Source organism: Antechinus flavipes, chromosome 2 (assembly GCF_016432865.1).
Source record: "Antechinus flavipes isolate AdamAnt ecotype Samford, QLD, Australia chromosome 2, AdamAnt_v2, whole genome shotgun sequence".
NCBI classification, from domain to species: domain Eukaryota; kingdom Metazoa; phylum Chordata; class Mammalia; order Dasyuromorphia; family Dasyuridae; genus Antechinus; species Antechinus flavipes.
In genome coordinates this window covers 356,271,424-356,293,687 of record NC_067399.1, presented here as the reverse complement: position 1 = coordinate 356,293,687, position 22,264 = coordinate 356,271,424, and the positions used below count along the sequence as shown (strand labels likewise).

The window sequence follows — 22,264 nt, the reverse complement described above, 5'->3', positions numbered from 1 at the left end:
TTTTCATATCACTAGAAATGGTTTTAATTTCTTCATCTGAAAATTGCCTGTTCATATCTTTTGACCATTTATCAATTAGAGAATGGCTTGTATTCTTACAAATTTGAATCAACTCTCTGTATATTTTAGAAATGGGACCTTTATCAAAAGCCTTGAATGTAAAAAAATTTTTCCCCAGGTTACATGCTTCCCTTCTAAAAATCTTGTCCACATTGGCCTTGTTTATACTAAAATGTTTTTCAACTAAATGTAGTCAAAATCATCCATTTTGCATTCCATAATGTATTCTAGTTCTTCTTTGGCCACAAATTCCTTCCTTCTCCACAAATCTGAGAGGCAGACTATCCTTTGTTTTCAAATTTGCTTGTAGTATCACTATTTATGTCTAAATCATGAACCTATTTGGATCTTGGCATAAGGTGTAGGGTGTGGGTCAATGCCTAGTTTCTGCCATACTAATTTCTAATTTTCCCAGCAATTTTGTCAAATAGTGAGTTTTTAACCTAGAAACTGGGTCTTTGGGTTTATCAAAAGTAAATTACTGTAGTCATTGACTACTAAATCTTGTGAACCTAATCTGTTTCACTGATTGATTACTCTTGTTTCTTAGCCAGTATCAAATGGTTTTGATGACTGCAATCTTAAAATATAGTTTTAGATTTGATATATCTGTGCCACTTTCATTTGCATTTTTCCATTAATCCCCTTGATATTCTTGAATTTTTGTTCTTCTAAATGAACGTGGTTATTATTTTTTCTCGCTCTGTAAAATAATGTCTTAGGAAGTTGATTGGTATGGCACTGAATAAGTAGATTAATTTAGGTGGAATTGTCATTTGTATTATAATAGCTTAGCCTACCCATGAGCACTTGGTATTCTTTCAATTATTTAGATCTGATTTTATTTGTGTGGAAAGTGTTTTGTAATTGTGTTCATATAGTTCCTGATTTTGTCTTAGTAGATAGATTCCCAAACAATTATTATCTAAAGTTATTTTAAATGGAATTTCTCTTTGTATCTCTTGTTACTGGACTTTGTGTGGATTTAATTAAAAAATTAAAAAATAAAAAAATTTTAATATTTTGTATCCTGCAACTGTGCAAAATTGTGAATTGTTTCTAGTGTTTTTTTTTTTAGTTGATTCTCAAGGATTCTCTAAGTATACCATCATATCATCTGTAAAGAGTGATAATTTGGTTTTTTTCACAAACCAACTCTTAGTTTTGTTTATTAGTTCAATCATTTTTTTTAACTTTCAATTTTATTAATCTCCCCTCTTATTTTCAGAATTCCAAATTTGATATTTAATTTGGGATTTTAATTTGTTCTTTTTCAAGCTTTTTTAGTTGCATGCCCAATTCATTGATCTTCACTTTCTCTATTTTATTCAAGTAAGCATCTAGAGATATAAAACTTTCCTTAAGAACTGCTTTGTCTACATCCCATAAATTTTGGCATGTTGTCTCATTATTGTCATTCTTTTAGATGAAAGAAATTATCAATTATTTCTATGATTTGTGGCTTCACTCTCTCATTCTTTAGGATTAAATTATTTATTTTCCAGTCAATTTATGGCTTGTTTTTCCTGGGCTCTTTATTACATGTCATTTTTATTGCATCATAATCTGAAAAAGATGCATTTACTATTTCTGTCTTGATGTATTTGATTTTCAGGTTTTTGTCATATGAGGTATTTATGATTTTGTGGTCAATTTTTGTGTAGGTTCCAGGTACTCTTGAGAAAAAAAAAATTATATCCCTTTCTGTCATCATTCAATTATCTCCAAAGGTGTATCATACCTATTTTTTCTAAGATTCTATTTACCTCCTTAACTCCTTTCTTGTTTATTTTGTGGTCAATTTATCTAATTCTGATAGAGCAAGGTTGAGATTCCCTAGTATAGTTTCACTGTCTATTTCTTCTTGCATCTCTCTTAACTTCTTTATTAATTTGGATACTTGGTGCATATATGTTTAGTATTGATATTACTTCGTTATGTATGAGATCCTTTAGCAAAATACAGTTTCTTCACTTTTCTCTTTTAATTAGATCTGTTTTTGCTTTTGCTTGATTTGAGATCAAGATCTCTACCCCTATTATTTTTATTTCAGCTAAAGCATAGTAGATTCTGCTCCAGCCTTTTATCTTTATTCTGTATGTATGTATATGTGTATGTATGATCACTCTGTTTTAAATGTGCTTCTTGTAAACAATATATTGTAGGATTCTGTTTTTTAATCCAGTCTGCTATCCTCTTCTTTCCCTCCTCATCAATGCTTCTGATCACCACTTCCCTTAATAGCCCTTTTCTTTTACAGCTCTTCCCCTTTCTTATCCTTTTCTCCTTCTACTTTTGTTCTCCTTTCTATTAGGTTCCATCTTTCCTTTTCCTCTTCCCCTCATAGTTTCATATAGGGCAAGACAAATTTCTCCATGAAACTAAATATGTGTAATATTCTCTCTTTGCTCCAAATCCACTGAAATTAAGATTCACAAAATGCTCATCCCCTACCCTTCTTTTCATCAATTGTAATAGATTTTTTTTGCTTCTTCATGAGATATAATTTACCCCATTTTACTTCCTTTTCTTCCACTACAATCTCTTTTCCACCTCAGTTTCTTTTTTATATCATTACAATAAAGTCTAATTATACATACACCTTTTAAGGATACCCCTTAAAAACACAGTTCTCATCTTGAATGTAAACTTTTTAAATTTTAAAAACCATAGTTTTTTTTAAAATTTCCTTTTTACCTTTTTATGCATCTCTTGAATTCTATATTTGAAGATCAACTTTTTTGTTGAGCTCTAGTCTTTTCATCAAAAATAAGTGAAATTCACCTTTTTCATTGAATGCCCATCTTTTTCTCTGAAAAAAAAATCATTGGCTAAGATGACAGAAAAAATAATGATGAATGTTGGAGGAGATGCAGGAAAACTGGGACACTGATGCATTGTTGGTGGAGTTGTGAACAAATCCAACCATTCTGGAGAGCAATCTGGAATTATGCCCCAAAAGTTATCAAACTGTGCATACCCTTTGATACAGCACTGTTACTACTGGGGTTATATCCCAAAGAGATACTAAAGAAGGGAAAGGGTCCTGTATGTGCCAAAATGTTTGTGGCAGTCCTGTTTGTAGTGGCTAGAAACTGGAAAATGAATGGATGCCCATCAATTAGAGAATGCTTGGGTAAATTGTGGTATAGGAATGTTATGGAATATTATTATTCTGTAAGAAATGACTAGCAGCATGAATACAGAGAGGCTTGGAGAGACTTACATGAACTGATGCTAAGTGAAATGAGAAGAACCAGGAGATCATTATACACATCAACAATAATATTGTATGAGGATATATTCTGATGGAAGTGGATATCTTCAACAAAGAGAAGATCTAATTCAGTTCCAATTGATCAATGATGGATAGAAGCAGCTACATCCACAGAAAGAACACTGGGAAATGAGTGTAAACTGTTTGCATTTTTGTTTTTCTTCCCAGGTTATTTTTATCTTCTGAATCCAATTCTTCCTGTGCAACAAGAGAACTGTTCAATTCTTCACGCACATATTGTATCTAGGATATACTATAACATATTTAACATGTATAAGACTGCTTGCCGTCTAGGGGAGGAGGTGGAGGGAGGGAAGGGAAAAGTCGGAACAGAAGTGAATGCAAGGGATAATGTTATGAAAAATTATCCAGGCATATGTTCTGTCAATAAAAAGTTACAATCTAAAAAAAATAATAAAAATATAAAGTGGGAGAAAAAAGAAAAGAAAAAAAATGAGCTGTTTTGTTCATTGGATTTTTTTCCACTTCCCAAATTCCATTTTTCAAAGAGTTGTTTTCTTTTTCTATTTCGTCAAATTTATTTTTAATAAATTTTCCATTTTGCTAAATCTATTTTACACAGATAATTTCTGTGTTTCCTTTTCTAAACTGTCCTGCAAAGTTTTTACCTTTTTCCATTTTTCTTCTAACTTCTAACTCTCTTTTAGATGAATTTTTAAATTCTTTCAAGAAAGGCTTTTGAGATGGAGATCAACTTATATGCCTCCTTTGAGGCTTCATCTGAAGACATTTTTTCTTTACTGTCTTCAAGGTTTGAGGTTTGAGCTTCCTTTACAGGTGACAGCGACTTCATACCACCCTGGGGTTGGGGTTGCTGACTTTTTTTCTGGGCTGGATGGGCATGGCCAAGTTCCATGTTATTCAGGGATTCAGGGGCTTGTTATTTGCCTTTTGTAAAAGACAGCTAGTCTGTGCCTGAACCAGGACAGAGTAGTCAATGTTGCTGTATTTTGGTGAGACCCTCCTGGTAGAATCTCCTAGATGGGTCTCTGTGCTGTGCCTGCACTTGGCCATCTCCCTTCTCTCCCTGCTCCCCACTCCATGCTGATTGAAACAGACTTTTTCTTGCGAAATATGTTCTGCTGGAACATTCTATGTTCTGCTAGAACGTTCTATGTTCTGCTGTCCAAATATTTGTGTATTCTTTCACTCCAAAACCAATTTAGAGGCTTAATGTGGTGTTGATCTAAGAGAAGCCAGGAAGAGCTCAGACAAAGATCTATCTTCTCTCCACCATCTTGGCTCTACCCCAGTAAATACTTTTCACAGCAGTTATAGTTGTAATACAAATCTTCCTTCCTATTGAAACAATACCATTTCCTTATATGCATAAGTGTTATTCTAAAGAGATGTTACAAAACTTTCAAAAAGTTAGTAAAAGTCTTGCTCTGCCATCATAAATTTGATTTAAATGTCTCAAAGTTCTTATCCTAAAAATGTTGTTTATTGATATATACTTCTTTTTTTAAATCAGGAGGTATATGTTGGAAAGGAAACAATGTGCACAGTGGATGGTCTTCACTTCAACAGCACATATAGTGCTCGAGTCAAGGCATTTAACAAAACAGGAGTCAGCCAATACAGCAAGACCTTGGTCCTTCAGACATCTGAGGGTAAGGCACTTCAGCAGTACTCCTCAGAACAAGAACTGTTTAGCATCTAAAATAACTGGCAAAGTCCCCAAGGAAATACTACCATTGACCATGTTACTAAAGGGTATTTTTTTTAGTTTAACATATATGTTTTGTCACAAAGTTGTTACTTTTCTGCTACTTTGAAAAGATACATAGCACTAAAATGTAAAAGTCTGTTGCCTGGTTGCATTTCAACAATTCCAATCAGTTTTAAGAAGTAGACACAGACATAGAAAGAGGGAGAGGTAATAAATAGATAGAGATAGGGGATGATATTTTCAGCAGGATCTAGATTACAACTCAGAAGAAATGGTCTTTCAAATGTGTAGGCTTCCACTCCCAGAAAATAAAGACCATTTCTAAATATTGTTCAGATATTTTAAAATATATTTATAGCTCCTGCTATTTCCTTAACAGAACTCATAGAACATTTTCATCATTGTTATAGGGATTGGGGTTGTTTATTGTTTTTGTTTTTGTTGTTATCATTATTGTTGTTTGTTTTTTGCTTAATGGCTTTTAGGTAAAAGCATGCTTTGTTTGAACATGGTATTCAGGAAGGATTCATATTTTATGTAGAAGCATTGAAATGCTCCACTTTCTCATGCAAAGCCAATCCCATTCACATGAAGAATAAACTTATCTGAAAGTACTTCATAGAAAGGGAAGAGTAAGGTTTTCTTTACCTCATTTCTTTGTCTACCTGTGTGTTTTAAGGTTATATAGCACAACTTTCCAGATGCAGGAAACATTCTCCTCTTCTTGTATAGCTCGTACAATGCATTGTATCAGATTCAGAAAACATCCTTGAAACTGATAGCCAGTCCTAATATCTTAAGTGTTTTGTTACTGATTTTGTTTTTAAAGCATGTGAAGGTTTAGAGACTGCCGTCAATGTCAAAGCATTTTTCAAACCATCCAAATGAAGTTATACCCTATAGGAGTAGCATCACTATAGTTTTCATGTCTTCCTTTTTAATGTTTTATAGTGTCTTTCTCAATTTTATTTTGTAATATATTGTCCTGGAACACTAAGAATTATGTTTATAAAAGTAACCCTATGATGTGTTTTAAAAATGCTTACTTGGTAGAGGAAAACTGCAAACTTCATGTAAATTTTTTTGATGTGTAGAAACACTTTGGGCCACATTTTCATACTTTCCACATTCATAAAGTTGTCATTTTGGAAACAAAGTTTTCTCTCTTGACAGAGATTTAAATTTTAGAATAAATGCTTTTATTCTTAAAGAGATATATTGATGTTTTTCCTGATTCTTAAAACTTCTGAAAAAAGGTTATTCTTTGAAAGAATCTCAAAACAGTTGCTTTAAAACATGCCTTTGTACCAAATGAATAAGGAGGATTAAAAAGACAAATGAAGCATACAATTTACAATGAGACTGCTATTAAATACCTTCATGGAAAACTATTTTTATTTATCATAAAATATGGCCCAAAAGTCCACTAAAAAATAACACAACCATATTAAAATGGCAGGTGGATAACTTAAGATTCTCTTTTCAAAATATAATATCAAGAAGTAGATACCCTATTTTAATAATAATAATAATAATAATGTGTCTAATTCTGTATATTTCAATATTAAAAGTATGTACCATAGTAACAGATAGAGAGCTGCTTTCAATGAGATATCTAATGAAGTGAAGGAGTTGTAAATTAAAATAAATGTCCTGAATTTTAAATTTGCACGATTTCTATAACTATAGAAATACAAAGAAAGTTCTATTATCTTATAGCTATTGCTCCACATAAGTCATATTTCCTATAATAAAATAAAATTCACATACATACTTTCATCAGAATCTTGGTCTGTTCTGTGTCTTTTTCCCTTTTTTTCCCTTTTCATACTAACTTTCACAGTAAGGTAAGTTATAACTTTTAAAAACATTTTAAAAAATTTAATTTCAGAAAAATTCCAGTTGATTTTTTTTTCAAAATCCTAATACAGTGAGGTTTGGATAAGATAAAAGAACTTTAAATAACATGAGTACTTGACACATGTGGAGCTTATAGTTTTACTGAGAAGAAAGAAACAAATACAGATAACTATAACACATAATATTACATAACAGGTATAACATAGAGGTTCAATACCAATTGCTCTACAAATGTCAATAGAGAAAGTGAATCAGAGAAGATTCCCTGGAATAGATGGCAATTAATTTGAACTTTAAAGTGTAGGTAGAGATTAAAGAAGTAATTATAACACATAGAATTAATAAAAAAACACTTAGATAAAAAGTACAAGTGGTGTTTAGGGGACAGAGGGTTAAGTTTGAGTATGGAATACAGTACATTAAAGGGGAATAATATCAGCTATAACTACAAAGACACACATTGTGATGGTCTTGAATTTCAAGAAAGGGAATTTAAGTTTATTTAGGAAATAGAGAATCACTTAAGATATTTATAAGTGGAGTGATATAGCTATATCTATTGGATGTATAATGACATCTAAGAAAATTATTATTTAGATAGGAACTAGGAGAGATTTGGAAGTAGAAAACCAATTAGTTTGTTACAACAAATTGTAGTTTCAATAGTAATATTTGCAATAGTACAAGTGAATCTTAATGAAGGGTTTTAATCAGTAAGATTAGGGATTAGTAAGACTACTCCAACTAGGAAAAAATTCTTAGGGGATAGAGATCCATTTGAATAGTATTGTAAATGTAGAATTGGGAATAATTGTTAAATAATTTGATAGAAGTCTTGACAAAACAAATTGCTGTAAAAGTCAAGAAAGTTTTTTAATGTTGTTTTCAGAGATCAATAAAGAAAAATATATTTGATGAGATGCTGTTTTAATCATGTTCCATAGTTATTATTATTTTTCTTACATCGTCTTAGTTTTTTTTTTGTATGTGTGAGTTATCCTTTTCCTGTTAGTTATATGTATGGCATGTATGTTATATATATATGCCATTTTCTTTCTTGTGGATTGTTTTTTTTTTTTTTTAATGGCCCTACTTGAGCTTGTTTTCAAGATATTATTTTCAGTAACTTCCTACTTTGGGTATCTAGAGGAAGGAGGAAGAAGAGATAAAAACAATTCTGATTTTATACAGAGGTTATTTTATGCTAACATTCACTAAAAGGTACACTGACATTTTCATTTATCATTCACAGAATTTCTCAGGTTCCCTAAAAGAGTTCATAAGTAATATGTAAGTTGTTAGTAGCAAATGTTTATCAGTTTAGACCAAGAAATGGAAAAGAATCACCAAGGTTATGTGACTTTAAAAATTGGTAGAACAGTCACTTTCCCCAAAATCCACTTCAGTTTTTTTTTACCTAAAAGGTAATTACAAACTAGTTATGAGTTATTAAAGCTAAATCTAAAAAACAAGTGGTGTTTTTTCCATGAAAAGGTGAAATTATTTTTCAGTTACCACTTGAGAACTCTAATATTTAGTGTGCTCAACCTCTAATATTTAGTGTGCTCAACTCAAAAGTCCTCCCTAAACTGCCTCCATTCATTTCTGAAGGTAGTAAGGGAGGAAAAAACTTAAAATGCTTGCAGAGGAGTACATGTTAGTAAATATTCATGAAACAACTTCACCTTCCCATCTCACAAGAAGTAGACATTCTAATCATATGATTAAAAAAAAAAAAAAAGCAGAGGAAGAAACCAGTAAAAGTACTTGTGGCATCTGTATCAAAGCTGAAGGGAAATGAACTGAAATCCAACTAGGACATTTTTTGCTGTCAAAAAGTCATTGGGTCAAGGACCAAAAACTGTCTTAAGTTATTTTTTCCAAGGGAAGAAGGTTATCAGGCTTGCAGCTAAGACTGGAATCTACAAGGAAAAAGTGAATGACTCAGTACATAAGGAAATAAATAATCAGGAAGGATTCTAAAACTAGAACATATAATAAATAAAATATCAATAAAAATAAAACTTAGAACATTTATAATAAATAAAGTTAACCACTGCCTAATGAAAACCAAGATCTTATAGACTCTCTAGAGAGGATGGGACAATAATAAAAAGCTCCAGAATTGTTGAAAAGGAAATGAAATTGATATTAAAAAAAGAAGTTGGTGTTGATTATAGATTACTACTACTACAACTACTACTGAACTATGTAGTAATATGCAGTTCAAAATAAACATCTGACAAATTCATAATGGTCATTCTCTTTGTCAAAAAAAAGGCTTATTTAGGAGAAGAGTTTACAGACAAAATAAGAGATAAAATAGGCACAAGGAGCGGGAAATATGAACTACAGTTGAGAAAACATATAGTTATAAAAGAAAAGAATTTGGAAGAATCTATTAAAGGAATATCTCTTGGGGCTTAAGCATGCCATTGACTGGTATATTAGATCCACAGAGGAGTTTAGCAGAGTAACCAGAGTTTGCTAGAGTAAGGAAAATGACATGATTAGAGGGAAATCATCATGAGAAGAGAGAGAGAGAGTTCCTCATACTGGGCTTAATCCTGAAAGGACCTTAGCAAAGATTTTCATGTACACAAGTATTTTATAGGGGGAATATACCCTTGAGGTTTCTCAGGTACAAAACTACAAACTGAAAAGGAGCTAGATAGAATGCACCTGGCAGACCAGGCCCAGACATGTCTAAAAATATCTCAAAGATTATTGTGAATGTCTTTAAAAATATTAACTATATTGGAGATAGGATGGATAAATTAACAATAAACTCTAATCACATTATTTTATATAAATAGAATTTGGGCTTCTTTCTGACAGGGCAAGATAGTCAATTCACAATACTATTATTACTATATATAATAGCTGGCATTTAAACCTTAAGGTTTACAAAGAATTTTACAAATATTATCTCATTTTATCCTCAAAGCAACCTTGGAAGGCAAGAACTATTATTATTATTCCAATTTTACAAATAAGATTAAATGACTTGTCCCTAGTCATATAGTTATTAAATTTTTTAAACTAAACTTGAGATCTAGTCTTCCTATTTCCAAGTTCAACACTCTACACACTGTATAACTAAGCTGCATAAAGTATTAGAATTCTCAATGGAATTAAAGAATCACAAATCAATAGATTAAGTGAAATGAATCTAGATACATGAGGATGACTATGTAAGCTAAAAAAGTTTGCCTTGAAGATAGTGTGCACAAAGATTAATAATTTCTTCAACACATATTTATTAAATATACACCATATGCCATTTTTTGTTCTAGAGCCTGGGGTACAGGGAGAAAAATGAATTAGACCTTACCTTCAAGAAGCTTATGTTTTATTGAAACAATATGCACACCATAGGGAAATAAAAATATATACAAAGTGAATAGAAAATGGAGGAGGTAGATATTAGCAACTGAGGGTATCAAGAAACTGAAAGCAGCACTTGAACTCAAGCAACTAGTACTCAACTATAATTACTCAACAAATATGAGCAATTGTGGAAGCTATTGAGATACACTTAATGATTAAAAAGTAAGACAATTTTTATTTTAACAGATCTTGTATCATACAGGTAATTACAAACTTTGTGCAATTTTAAGTATTAGAATTTTAAAATTTCACTAGGACTTTGGGGACATACTATATAGGGGGAGACATGCATATATAAGAATATACAGAATACATTTTTTAAAAAGCATAGAAAATGGCCAGTGAAATGGCAAAGAAACAAGAGATTAAGACCTTTGTGTGAGAAACAGAAAGAAGACTCTTTGAAGCTGAATCATACTGGGTGAGTTGGGGTCCAATATTTAATCATGCTATAAAGTTAGGTGGGACCAAGTTGTGAAGGACATTAAAAATCAAATTTAAAAAGATCTATATTTTATACTAGGAAAGAGGGGGAGTCAGAAATTTACTAAACATGGGGTAAGGTGGTGATGCTTATATAAAAGATAAAGTGGAATAGGGTGAAATGAGTCATGAAGTCATTGAATATCAGGCCATGTGAAATTTAAGAATATTGCTGTTGTAGAAATAATAATATTTGAGCCTGGAAGTTTGGGATGAGAGAGAAAATGAGTATAATACAGAAATTAGAAACCTTGAAGATTATAATAATTGTGACATACTTGGTATAAATAATGACATATGAAAGATTGAGTGTAAAAGACAATAAATTTTGTTTTGAAATGTTTCTAAGATCCAGTTAGAAATAAACAATAGATCACGTGGGGAAAGAACTCAGAAGATGTGGGAGTCATATGCACTATAGAAGGGAAACCAAGAGGGAGTAGACATAAAGATGGTGACTATACCTCTGATTTCATTGATATGGGGAATTCCTAGTTTGAAAAATTACCTCTAGCAATACAGGTTGCCAACTTTTCTGCAACTTATACTTCTTAATAGTTGCCTAGAACATTGAAAAATTAAGTTAATTATCTAGATAATACAAAGGCATAAACCTGCACATTTCAGAGGCACAAATTGGACCTGGTGCTCTCTGAACCCTTAATTCTTTAACCATACTATTATCTGGCTAGTGTCATGAAAATCCAAAATCGAGAGAATATTTAGGAGAGTGAGGTCAATAGTCAAATATAGAAAATAGGCCCTAAAGCATGATAATGGGAAAGGGTGAGAACAACAGACTGGGCAATTATGGCATCTTTGATAGCTAGACAGGAAGAGTCAGTTGAGTAATAAAGTCAGATGTCATATTTCAAAAGTTGTTGAGTGAGTAAAAGGAAAGAAAGTAGAGGCAATAAGTGGAAATAACTTTTTTCTAAACGTTTGGTTGAAAATTGAGTAATATATCATGATTACTTAAGGAGGTAGTAGTGCCTAATAAAGGGCTAATTTTTGTTTTGTTTTGTTGTTTGATTTTTTTTTTTTAGGCTGTGGGAGATATGGGCATATCTGAAGCCAATAAGATAGTAACTAATAGACAGGGAGATATTAATAATTGAGGATGAAATTTACTGAAGATAGAAGGGGATGAAAGCAAGGTCATCCACAGAGAAGTTGGGTGCTTCCTTATCAGAGACTAGAGGAAAGGAGAAAAAAGTGACAGATGAAGTCAAAGGATTTTGAGATGAAGATAAAGGGAGAAGAAGGAAATCATATTGCATAACCTTATTTTTGTTCTCAGTAAAGAGGTAAGGTCCTTCTTCAACTATGAAGATGTAGTAAGGGGAAAGGAAAGAGACCTGAGGAGAAAAGAGAAAGATGGAAATAAATAGCTTTTGTTGGAAGGGAAATAGAAAATATAATTAGAGAAGAGAATAGGACCAGTTAAGATCAGATATTATAAATGAATGATATACCTTATTAGATGAATTATTTGACTTTTCACATATCTATTCAGCTGTACATGAAAAAAAGAGATGTTGGAAATAATGAAAAGTTGGGAGTTTGCTAAGAGATGGATAAAAGTAGGACAAGGAAAAAGTCTTTATATATAGATAGTAGCATAAATGTGAAGATGACAAACAAGAATATGGTTGCAAAGGAGAGGGATGAAATCAAACATATTAGAAAAAAGAAGTTCTTACCCTAGTAGGTGAAGAAAGGGATTTTGCTGAAAGGCATTTCTGTGGGAGAGAAGGTATGGAAGAAATCCCTAACTGACAAAAATTACTGGGAAAATTAGAAAACATCTTGAAAAAAATTAATTTAGACTAGCTGCTTACACCATATTCTATGACAAAAAAAAATTGAAAGTAATTATATCAGATATTGTTCACAGCTATGGGTAGAGAATTATTTCTTTAACAAAAGATAAGAGTAATCACAAAAATATTAAAAAGATCATTTTAACTGCATGAAATTGAAAAGATTCCACATGAAAAAAAAATGCAATTAATATATAAAGGCAATATACAGTTGGGAAAAATATTTTTGTAAATATTTCTTAGAAAATGAAATAATAAAAATATGGCTATTTCCCAATGAAAAAATGGTCACAGAATATTGTTATCAAAATAATTATAAGCTATTGACTTCTATGACTATGATTTTTTTCATTTTCATTTATTTGAAATGTAAGAAAAATTTTATCTTCAATATGGCTCAAATCAGTGATGCTATTAGTTGGCCTAGCAGAAAAGTGGTCATTCTTTAGCCTGGAAAAAAAAAATCAAGATTATACTGTAAAAAAGAAAAATAGAAAAATTTGACAAATTTCTAAGTTATTTTAAATAAGTTTTTGGTTTTATGAACTCACACGGATATTGATAGTAGATATTCTCACTCTTCCACAAAGCAAAGGAATTCAGATTCAATCCAAATTCTTAACGAGAAGAGGAGATACAATTTCTCTTTTTAATGAATTATAGCATGGTGATTATTGGTACTTCATAGAGTGGCATCAGAAAATTTCTCATTTTTAGGAATCTAAATTTATTTGTAATTCTTGGAATGGGTTTGATACTAGTAGGAACATCCCACTAAGTACAATTGTCTCATCCCCTTAATTCCTGATCTCTCATAATTCAGAAGTATTCTAGGAAGAACACTCTAGAATGTTCTCTGAACTTTCTAGAATGTCATAAATACTCTTTAACTTTTTATTTCTTCAGTCCAAAATAAGCCAGTCATATATCTTCTCCCATAAATTAAATTTCTCCCAGTAATCTCTAACCTTGACTATGAGCTTAAACAAAAGATATTAGTAGTTTTCCAGTTTATTAGAATTTCAAATAATAAAAAAGACATAAGCATTATTTAGAAGGTTACAATGGGATCTAAGGTCATTTGATGATTAGGAGAAAAGCTGCTGCTAACTGAAATTTTTCTCTGTCACAACTGTTAACTGATATTTAACTTTATTTCTGTTCTAGTTTACTCCTGTCCTGAAATTTGTCTTCTCTTCTACTCAGTAGTTTAGGTGCTATGTCTGTCATTCCCAAAATGGAGTGATAAGTCTCTTTCTTCAAAGACACTGCAATTACAGCATAAACTGAGCTCTCAGCCTATCAGAATTCTGGCTCTTCTAACAAGGTGATCAAGAAACTCTAGGCTCCTTGCAAGATCACTCAGAGATTTTCTAATCCTAAGAAAGTCATCCATTCCCCAGTAATAGGGGTACTCATCAAACTGGAGCTACAGAAAGAAAAAAATGAACTAGTTTACCAAGAGACCTTGGTTTCATTCATTTTTCTTTAGTAAACTTCATGCTATTTCGTTAGAAAGGAAGCTTAGCTTAAAAGAATCAAAAGTGTATGTATGTATGTATGAAGGTCCAAGAGACACCAGTTTTTAAAAGATAGTTCTTCATCCTGAAGAGATTTTTTAAAAATTTATTCAGGGGCTTACTGAGTCTACAAAGTAATGTATAGTTCATAATGCAAAAGTACATATAATTTTCAGAAAGTTCCATACTATCTTGAAAAAAACATAATGGTTCAGACAGAATGCATTTCTGGTTTGTTTGTTTCTTTTAATGACACTTCAGGTTTTAAAATGATACATCCAAACCTCCACAATCCTTTTCTTTTTCTGGATATTGTTCAGGGGTATGAAAGAAGAATATTAAGAGAATGAAAAGGGAAGGCCAGTCATCCTGCAGTAAGTTCTGCAAGCCACCAAGTGAAAAACTGACATACAAGGGAAAAGGCATTCAAATAATGGAAAAGTATTTTATAAATTTTATTATATAAAAATAAAAAAGATAAGAGAATAGAATAATATGCTCTAAAAAAATAGAGCAAGTGAATTCAGCATGTAGCCCAGAGTTACCTCTACAAATCAGAATTTAACCATAAGTGAAAAAAGAGCATTTGATAATAAAAAAAAAAAATTTGAAATTTTTCTATTAAAAAAATCAGAATTTAAGATATAATTTGCTTTTTTAACATCTCAAACAGCAGAAATGGAGGAGATCTGAATAAATACAGCCAGCAAGAACAGTAACATTAACAGAGTAGTAATAGAGAACAATAAGAGATTTGTTTTTAAATGTAAATAAGGAAACAGAGCTGAAGATAGTAGAGGTAGAAGTGAAGAGGCAGATGAGGACATTACAGACAGAACTGGGCAATACCCTGCCTATAGGTGAATCAATGTTATAGTTAAAGTTTGGGAGGCAGAGCTGGAGAGAGATTACATTACAACATAAGAGGATGCATTAAAAGGATGGAGGAGAACACAGAGACAGATAGGAATGAAAGATGCATTGGAGTCAAAACAGGGACTAATAATGAAGGAAAAGTGACCTATGCAAACTTAGAAAGAGAAAAACTTAGAGGGAAGCAAATGTGGAGGAAGGAAAGATTTAAAAAGTGGACAAAGGAAGGTGGCCTTATTTTGGACGAAGCAGGTGGTTCAATCAATGAATGTTCTTGTGAATCTTTACTCATAGGAGTTGGTCATTCAGACATAGTGAAGTGAGAAGAGAATCTTTCATCAGATTAAAGACAGGGTGATTTGGTGCTTGGAAAATCTTCTGGTCTTAAATTTGGAGGAGGGACACCTGGAGAATTAGGAGAGCATAGATTCAAGAAGGAGATTGTCAGTCAAGCATAGGAAAAAAAAAAGGTCAATAAGAGATAATTTAGCTCATTGGGTTGCATAATTAGTGTCGTGGAGGAGGAAGAATATTGTCCTACCATACCCCACTTCTCTCCAATACCTGCAACAATTAGCATTTTCTGGAAGTGAGGTACAATGGAAAGGAAGAATCTATAGAATGAGCTTTGCAAGACAGTAGCAGAAAACACCCAGAGGGAACAGCTTAAAATGGATACTATGGGAGCTTTGCTTACCTGAATAATATAGAGAAAATAGAGAGACCAATAATTATAAGGATCACAGGTTAGAGAATGGTGTACAGTAGACCCAGAATGGATGAGAGTAAAAAAAAATCCATTTTGAAAAGGAGTACAAAAAATGAAATTATAAAAAAAAAAAAAAAACTAATGAACAGTGCTAATTGAAAGGAACGAGAGGTATGGGAAATCTATTTGAATAATTGGGAGGGAGTTTTACAATCAGATAAAAAAACAAGCGAGAAGGAAAAAAAAAAAAAAACCTAATAAAATCCTAAAAGGGAAAGAAGATACAAGAAGTCATTAGGCCTAAGAGGTAGAAAATCAGTGACAACAGCCACCTTAAAAAAAAAGATTAAAGTAACTGAAGGAATCTAATACTGTACTTATAGCAAGGATGAAAAGAATCATAACTTAAAAAAAAAAAGATAAATGTGGGAAAATATAAACCTAACTCATAATTTTAAGTATATATGGATTAAACAATTCATTTTTTAAAAAAAAAGAAGTGACATTGGATGAGAAGGAAAACTTCTTCGATCTGTTCCCTAAAAGAAACACATTTTAATAATATTTTGGCTTTTTTCCAAGCACATGCAAAGATAATTTTGAACATTCTTTTTTAAATAAAATTTTGGGTTCCAAATTTTCTTCCTTCCTGTCTCTCCCCCCTTCCTATGACTGTGATCAGTTTGATAAAGGGTAATAGGTATATATGTGATCATATTAAAAATATTTCCATTTTAGTCATGTTGTATAAGAGGAAACAGAACAAAAGTAAAACAATAACAACAAAGAAAGTGAAAATAGTATTATTTGATCTACATTCAGATTCTATCACTTCTTTCTCTACATTTATCTAAGTCTTTTGGAATTGTCTTGGATTATTGTATTGCTGAGAACAGCTAGGCTAATAATAGTTGATTATCACATGTTTTTCTGGTTCTCTCATTTCACTTTCTGTTCACAAAAGTATTTACATGTTTTTTTTTCTGAAATTTGCTTGCTATTTTATAGTACAATAGTATTCCATTACATTCATATAGCACAATTTGTTCATCTACTCCCTAATTGATGGGCATCCCCTCAATTTCCAAATTTTTTTTTTACCATTTTTTAATATAAAAGTATCTACCTACAACAAAAAGCAAACCTTGTTTTCAATTGGAACATAGTAAAACCATTTCCCATAAATATGGGAATGATGCATGTGTGTTCACTCTCCACCCAATTATTTTATATAATTCTAGAAATACAATAAAACAAGAGAAGGAAAATTGAAGGCTGGATATAGGAAAGGAGGATTTCACATTATCTTTGCAGATGATATGTTTTACTTGGAAAACATTAAAGAATTAGCAACTGAGGAAACAATAAATAACTTCAGAAAAGTTGCAGACTGCTAAATAATTTTTCAAAAGTCAACAGCATTTCTGTATAATGTTAGCAAATACAAGAAGCAACAATATAAAAGGAAATCCCATTCCAAGTAAGAACAGGATCTACAAAATATCTGGGGACCAACCTCCCAAAGTATGCAAAAGACTTGGGGAGATCCAATTACAAAGTGCTCCTTAAGGAAATAAAGAAGAAAATTAATCTTTGAAAATTATGGAGAATTTTGCATTTGTTATTTAATTATCATTTTAGGAAGATCAAATTGACAGTTGAGAAGAGTTTGGGTTAGAGTAAGTAATTCTCTGTTGAATATACAATTGGAAATGGTAACAGTATGAGACTAGAATAGGAGAGACAATATTGGATTACACAAGTAGAACTGAAAGTTGTATGTATAGAGTAATAATGGAAATCATGAGAAGTGATGAGATCACTAAATATATAGTAATATAGAGAGAAGAAAAGAGAGTCCATAATAGCCTTGGGAGATCTTATTAGTAGCCATGATACTGTAATGCATGTATTGCAAAAAGATTCATCAAAGGAAACAGAACAGTGGTCACACAGGTAGGAGAAAAAGCAGGAGAGAAGCAGTGTCATGAAAACTTAGAAAAAAGTACTACTGAAGAGTATCAGGGATAAGAGGGTGCAATCGAAAAGTGTCAAAGGCTATACAGAAGTCCACAAAGAAAAGAAATGAGAAATATCCATTAGATTTGACAATTAAGAGATCATTAGTAAATCAGTGAAAAGAGCTAAGAGAATGAGAGGAATGGAAATAAAGGCCTCTACTATAGCCTTTTAAAGGAATTTCCCCATTAGAAAGAAGACATATACATAAGATGTTAGACTGGAAAGATCAAATGAGTATTTTAAGGATGGGATATCGTGTTTCCCCGATAATAAAACACTGTCTTATTAATTTTTTTGGACAGAAAAACACCAGAGGGCTTATTTTCAGGGGAGAGCTTATTTTAATGAACATTGACAGCAATTTTAATAAACAGGTAAATGTGAACAAAAAAAAGTACCTTTATTCAATAATGATCATGTCATCTTCTTCAACAACATCGTCATAAGTGTCCATACCCTGAATTCGATCCTGGATGTCTTGCACCTCTATTTCCTTCAGAAGAAGTGGACCCAATCTGTCATGTCCAGCAATATAGCTCTCTTTAAATGAACATGTCTTGTCCAGGTAACCTGCTTGTAGTGCCTTGGTGACACATCTGTCAGTAATTTTATCCCATGACTTCTTCACCCAAGTCACAACTTCTTGCAAACAGGGCTTCACAAAGTTTCCAACGCTGATTTCTTTCCATTCTATTTTCAATGTAGTCATTGACTTCCATGTGCAAATGGTCCTTGAATGGCTTGTTTATTGCAATATCAAGGGTCTGGAGATAGGCAGTCATTCCTGCAGGAATCATTACTTGATCTATTCTTCTCTCTGCAAGGAAGGTCTTCATTTCTTTAGCGCGGTGAGTGCTGGCTGAATCCCAGATTATCAGACCTCTTTGGTTACCTCGCATAACAAGTGGCAGCATTAAATCAACCCACTTTCTTATAACGGCTTGTGTACACCAGGCTTTTTCGGTTTCAAGAATGTAAATGCCTGATACACGTTCAATCTTGTTTTTCTTGCCCTTACTGATGATTAGAGGTGTGGCTTTCTTTCCATCCAAACGAATTGCCAAAACACAGGTGACCCGTGCAGACAGAATAATAAAATTATGACCATCAGTCCTTCTTTTCACGCCATCATGCCCCTCAATAATGTTTTAACCCCATCATGCTCCCTGAGTGCTCCTTCTATCCTACATGATGCCCCCTGAGTTCTTCTTTTATCCTCCATCATGCCCCCTCACTCCCGCTTACATACCAGGTTTTTATGTTGTCCTGCCTCAGCTCTCCTCCGCGGCACTGCTCTCAATGGAGCCAGCAAGCAAATCACTGGGAAAGAACAGGATGACACGCTCACTGCTGCAACTCTGATTGGATGCAGCTCAGAGCACGGCGTGCGTTTCACCCGGGGGGGGGTAGGGGAGGAGGGAGATGGTGCATACAGAAGGTACTATAATATAGCGTGTAGCACAGGGGATCGCCTTCACTACAGTAGCAATCTCAATAGGGCTTATTTTGGGGGGAGGGCTTATTATTGGGGAAACACGGTAGACACAAACAGGTTTGTAAGCAGTAAAAAGTAGACAATAAAAGTTAAAAACTAGTGAGACACTATTTCATGGATGATATAAGAGGAAATTTAAGAGAATACAGGATAGCATGAGAACATTTGTGCATGCAGAGGAGTTTGACTTGTCAGTGAGAAGGGCCACTTGAGGTGAAATAAGAGTTGAGGAATAGTGAGCAGTAGAAGGGATGTAAGAGATACAAAATGAAGAAAAGGAAATAAGAGGGAGCTCCCTGAAATTTTTTTTTCAGGGAAGACATGTCATCAGAAAGAAACAGTCTTAGTGAGAGTGAGAAAATAAAAGGTTTAAGATAAAATTTAGTTTTCACTTATGAAACAGCCATTCCAAAGAACATTGTAGAAGAGTAAGGTAGCCTTGAAGTAGAATGCTGGGAGTAGATTGTGGGAAAAGGGACACCGAATGAAAAACTAGATATGAATAATTGCAACCTGAGGTTCAGAATTACTAGGATGGGGTAGATATAAAGGGTATGAAGAATGATAATTAACGAGGATGGATTTCAGGTAGGTTATCATTGAGATCCTCCACTGAAATTGTCCAAGGGATCAGGCAGCTAGCTATGTATACTTGAAAAGCAGGGGGGAAGACATGTATGATGCCAGGAAGATGCTCAGGTGGGAATGATATACACCTTGTGGAGCAGTAAATGGTCCAAAAGAGTATCTGCCTGATGTATGATGGAAACGCACCAGGCAAGGTAGGCCTTGTTTCATTGTTGTTATTTTATTTGATACAATTATTTTTTGTTTGTGTGATTTTTTTCCTTTGGATTAATTTATTCAATCTATATTTGAATTGGAATAAATTTTAAATGGTGTTTATTAATTCAATTTATTGTGCTGTAGTTAGTTAAAAAAATTAATATTTTGGGTTTTGATAGGTATTTGCCTATGAGTTTTTCTGATCCATTGGTCAGTTTTTGTAAAAGTCAATTCCATTTTAAAAATCCTTAGATTTTTGATACACCTTTTCAAAATTTTTCAAGCTTTTCAAGAAATCCATTCCAATCCAAATGTTATCTTTGTGTTCATTATTTTATGTCTAATATGGGTAGATTGTAACCTACAACTGTTAAAACTTATTGTCTATTTTTAAAGGTAATTCAATTTAATTTTCTTTAAATATTTTAATACCTATATAACATTTGGATACATATGTATGTTTCTATGTATATATGTGTTTGGGGAGACAGAGAAAGACACATACACAGAGACAGAGAGAAAATGGTTGTTATTTCATTATCTATGATATTATTAAGCACAATTTGTTTCTGTGTTTATTTCTTTTAATCATATCAGGTTTAATTGTTTATTTCTAAAATCTTAATTGATAGCCTTACTATTTGTATTTATCTGGGACTTAATAAATGATGCTCCAATCACTGATTTTAGCTATGTACAAGTATTTTTTGCTTCTTTTAAAGGTTTATTTTAAACATCACATGTTGGAATTTTCATTTAATCCACTCCATTATTTATATACATCTTTGGGTGAATTCATCTCATTCACATTTATGGTTGTGATTTTTAAATTGCACATTTCTTTCCATCTTATACATTCCCCTGCATCTTTTTTCCTCTAGTCCCTATTGAAAAGAAGCAGGGGATGAAAGAAAAGGAATAGATGAACACTATATTTGAATTAGTCTTTTTCTACTCATCTTCCTCTCTTCCCTTTACCAAAACCAAACTCCATTCTCTGGCTCATACTTTCCTTCCATATTTTTTATCCCTTTTCATGATATACACTGTGTAATTTAAGTGTCTTTTTTGGTAACTCTGTCTATCCATCCATCCTAACTCTGTCTTCTTAATAGCTTACTTCCCCACTAATTTTGTTGCTGATTTAAATGCACTTCTAAATTAATTTTTTGCATGTAAGTATATGTATGATAAACACATTTTATGCCATTCAGAAAATCTTCTTCCCTCTAAATGTTTCTCCCTTCTGAATGTTATATTTGTAAACTCTTGTCATAGACAAATTATGTCAGATAGTAATCTCTTCCCCTTCTTCATTTGTTCTTTACTATGTCCACTTTTTCTCATCTTTTCATTTCACTCATAAAACCAATAAAACAGGACAAATTTATATCTGGGACCATTTTGCACTACTTAGCTTTCTATTGGACCCTTGAAGACATTGGTATTTGAAAAAGGTATTTTATCATTGGTAATGCTTTCTATCACTTATTTGATCATATTGCTTCTATGTGTTTTTAATGTAATTAGTCATGTGTTGTAGTCAGCATGTAATTACTTATAATTTTTGTACTTATTCATAATTCATATGTTGGTAATTTGTAAGGATTGAAGAAAATGTCTGGTTCTGCATCCTGTTGTTCTCATGACAATCCAAATCTCTAATTATACTACAAATCATTAATCATCAAAATAATTTGGTACTGGATAAAATATTGGTTAGTTAGTAGAACAGATTAGTTATTCAACATGCTGAAACATATTTACTAGCCTGGCATTCAATAAAACCTTATATCCCAGTTGAGTGAAGAGTCACTATTTGAAAAGAACTAACTGGGAAAACTGAACAGAAGTCTGACAGAATTTAGGTTTAAATAAGCTTCTCATACATGCCTAGATAAGTTCTAAATCAATGCATGACCAACAAATAGGATAAAACTACCAAAATTCTAAAAAGGAAGAAAATTCAGTTAAAATATTAAATACAAGCTTAGAAATAAAGAAGATATTAAAAGAGAAAAAACAAGAACATTTTAAATTAATACAATTATTCCTACATAAATATTGGACTGAGGAAATTAGTTCAAGAAAATTAAACCAACACCCGAGGAAGGAAATGATCCTGTGGATTCCCAAGAGATTTGGTAACAGACCCAAATGGTTCAAGAGACAAATGAGAATAATAAAAACAGAATTTATTTCCTGCACAGCAAAAATAATTGGGATATTAGGTAAACTTGAGTTGATAGTGGTGAAAAAAATAAAGAAAAAAT

The 22,264-nt window shown here is 32.3% G+C and overlaps 1 protein-coding gene across 2 annotated transcripts in view; it reads left to right on the top strand.

Annotated features, from left to right (window-relative positions):
- Positions 1 to 22,264, top strand: part of TRIM9 (tripartite motif containing 9) — a 202,559-nt gene that overhangs the window by 140,061 nt on the left and 40,234 nt on the right. For both annotated transcript variants that reach the window (XM_051978098.1, XM_051978097.1), the window contains one exon: positions 4,833 to 4,971. In XM_051978098.1, coding sequence (XP_051834058.1) covers positions 4,833 to 4,971 — 139 coding nt within the window. The remainder of the gene's footprint in view (positions 1 to 4,832; positions 4,972 to 22,264) is intronic.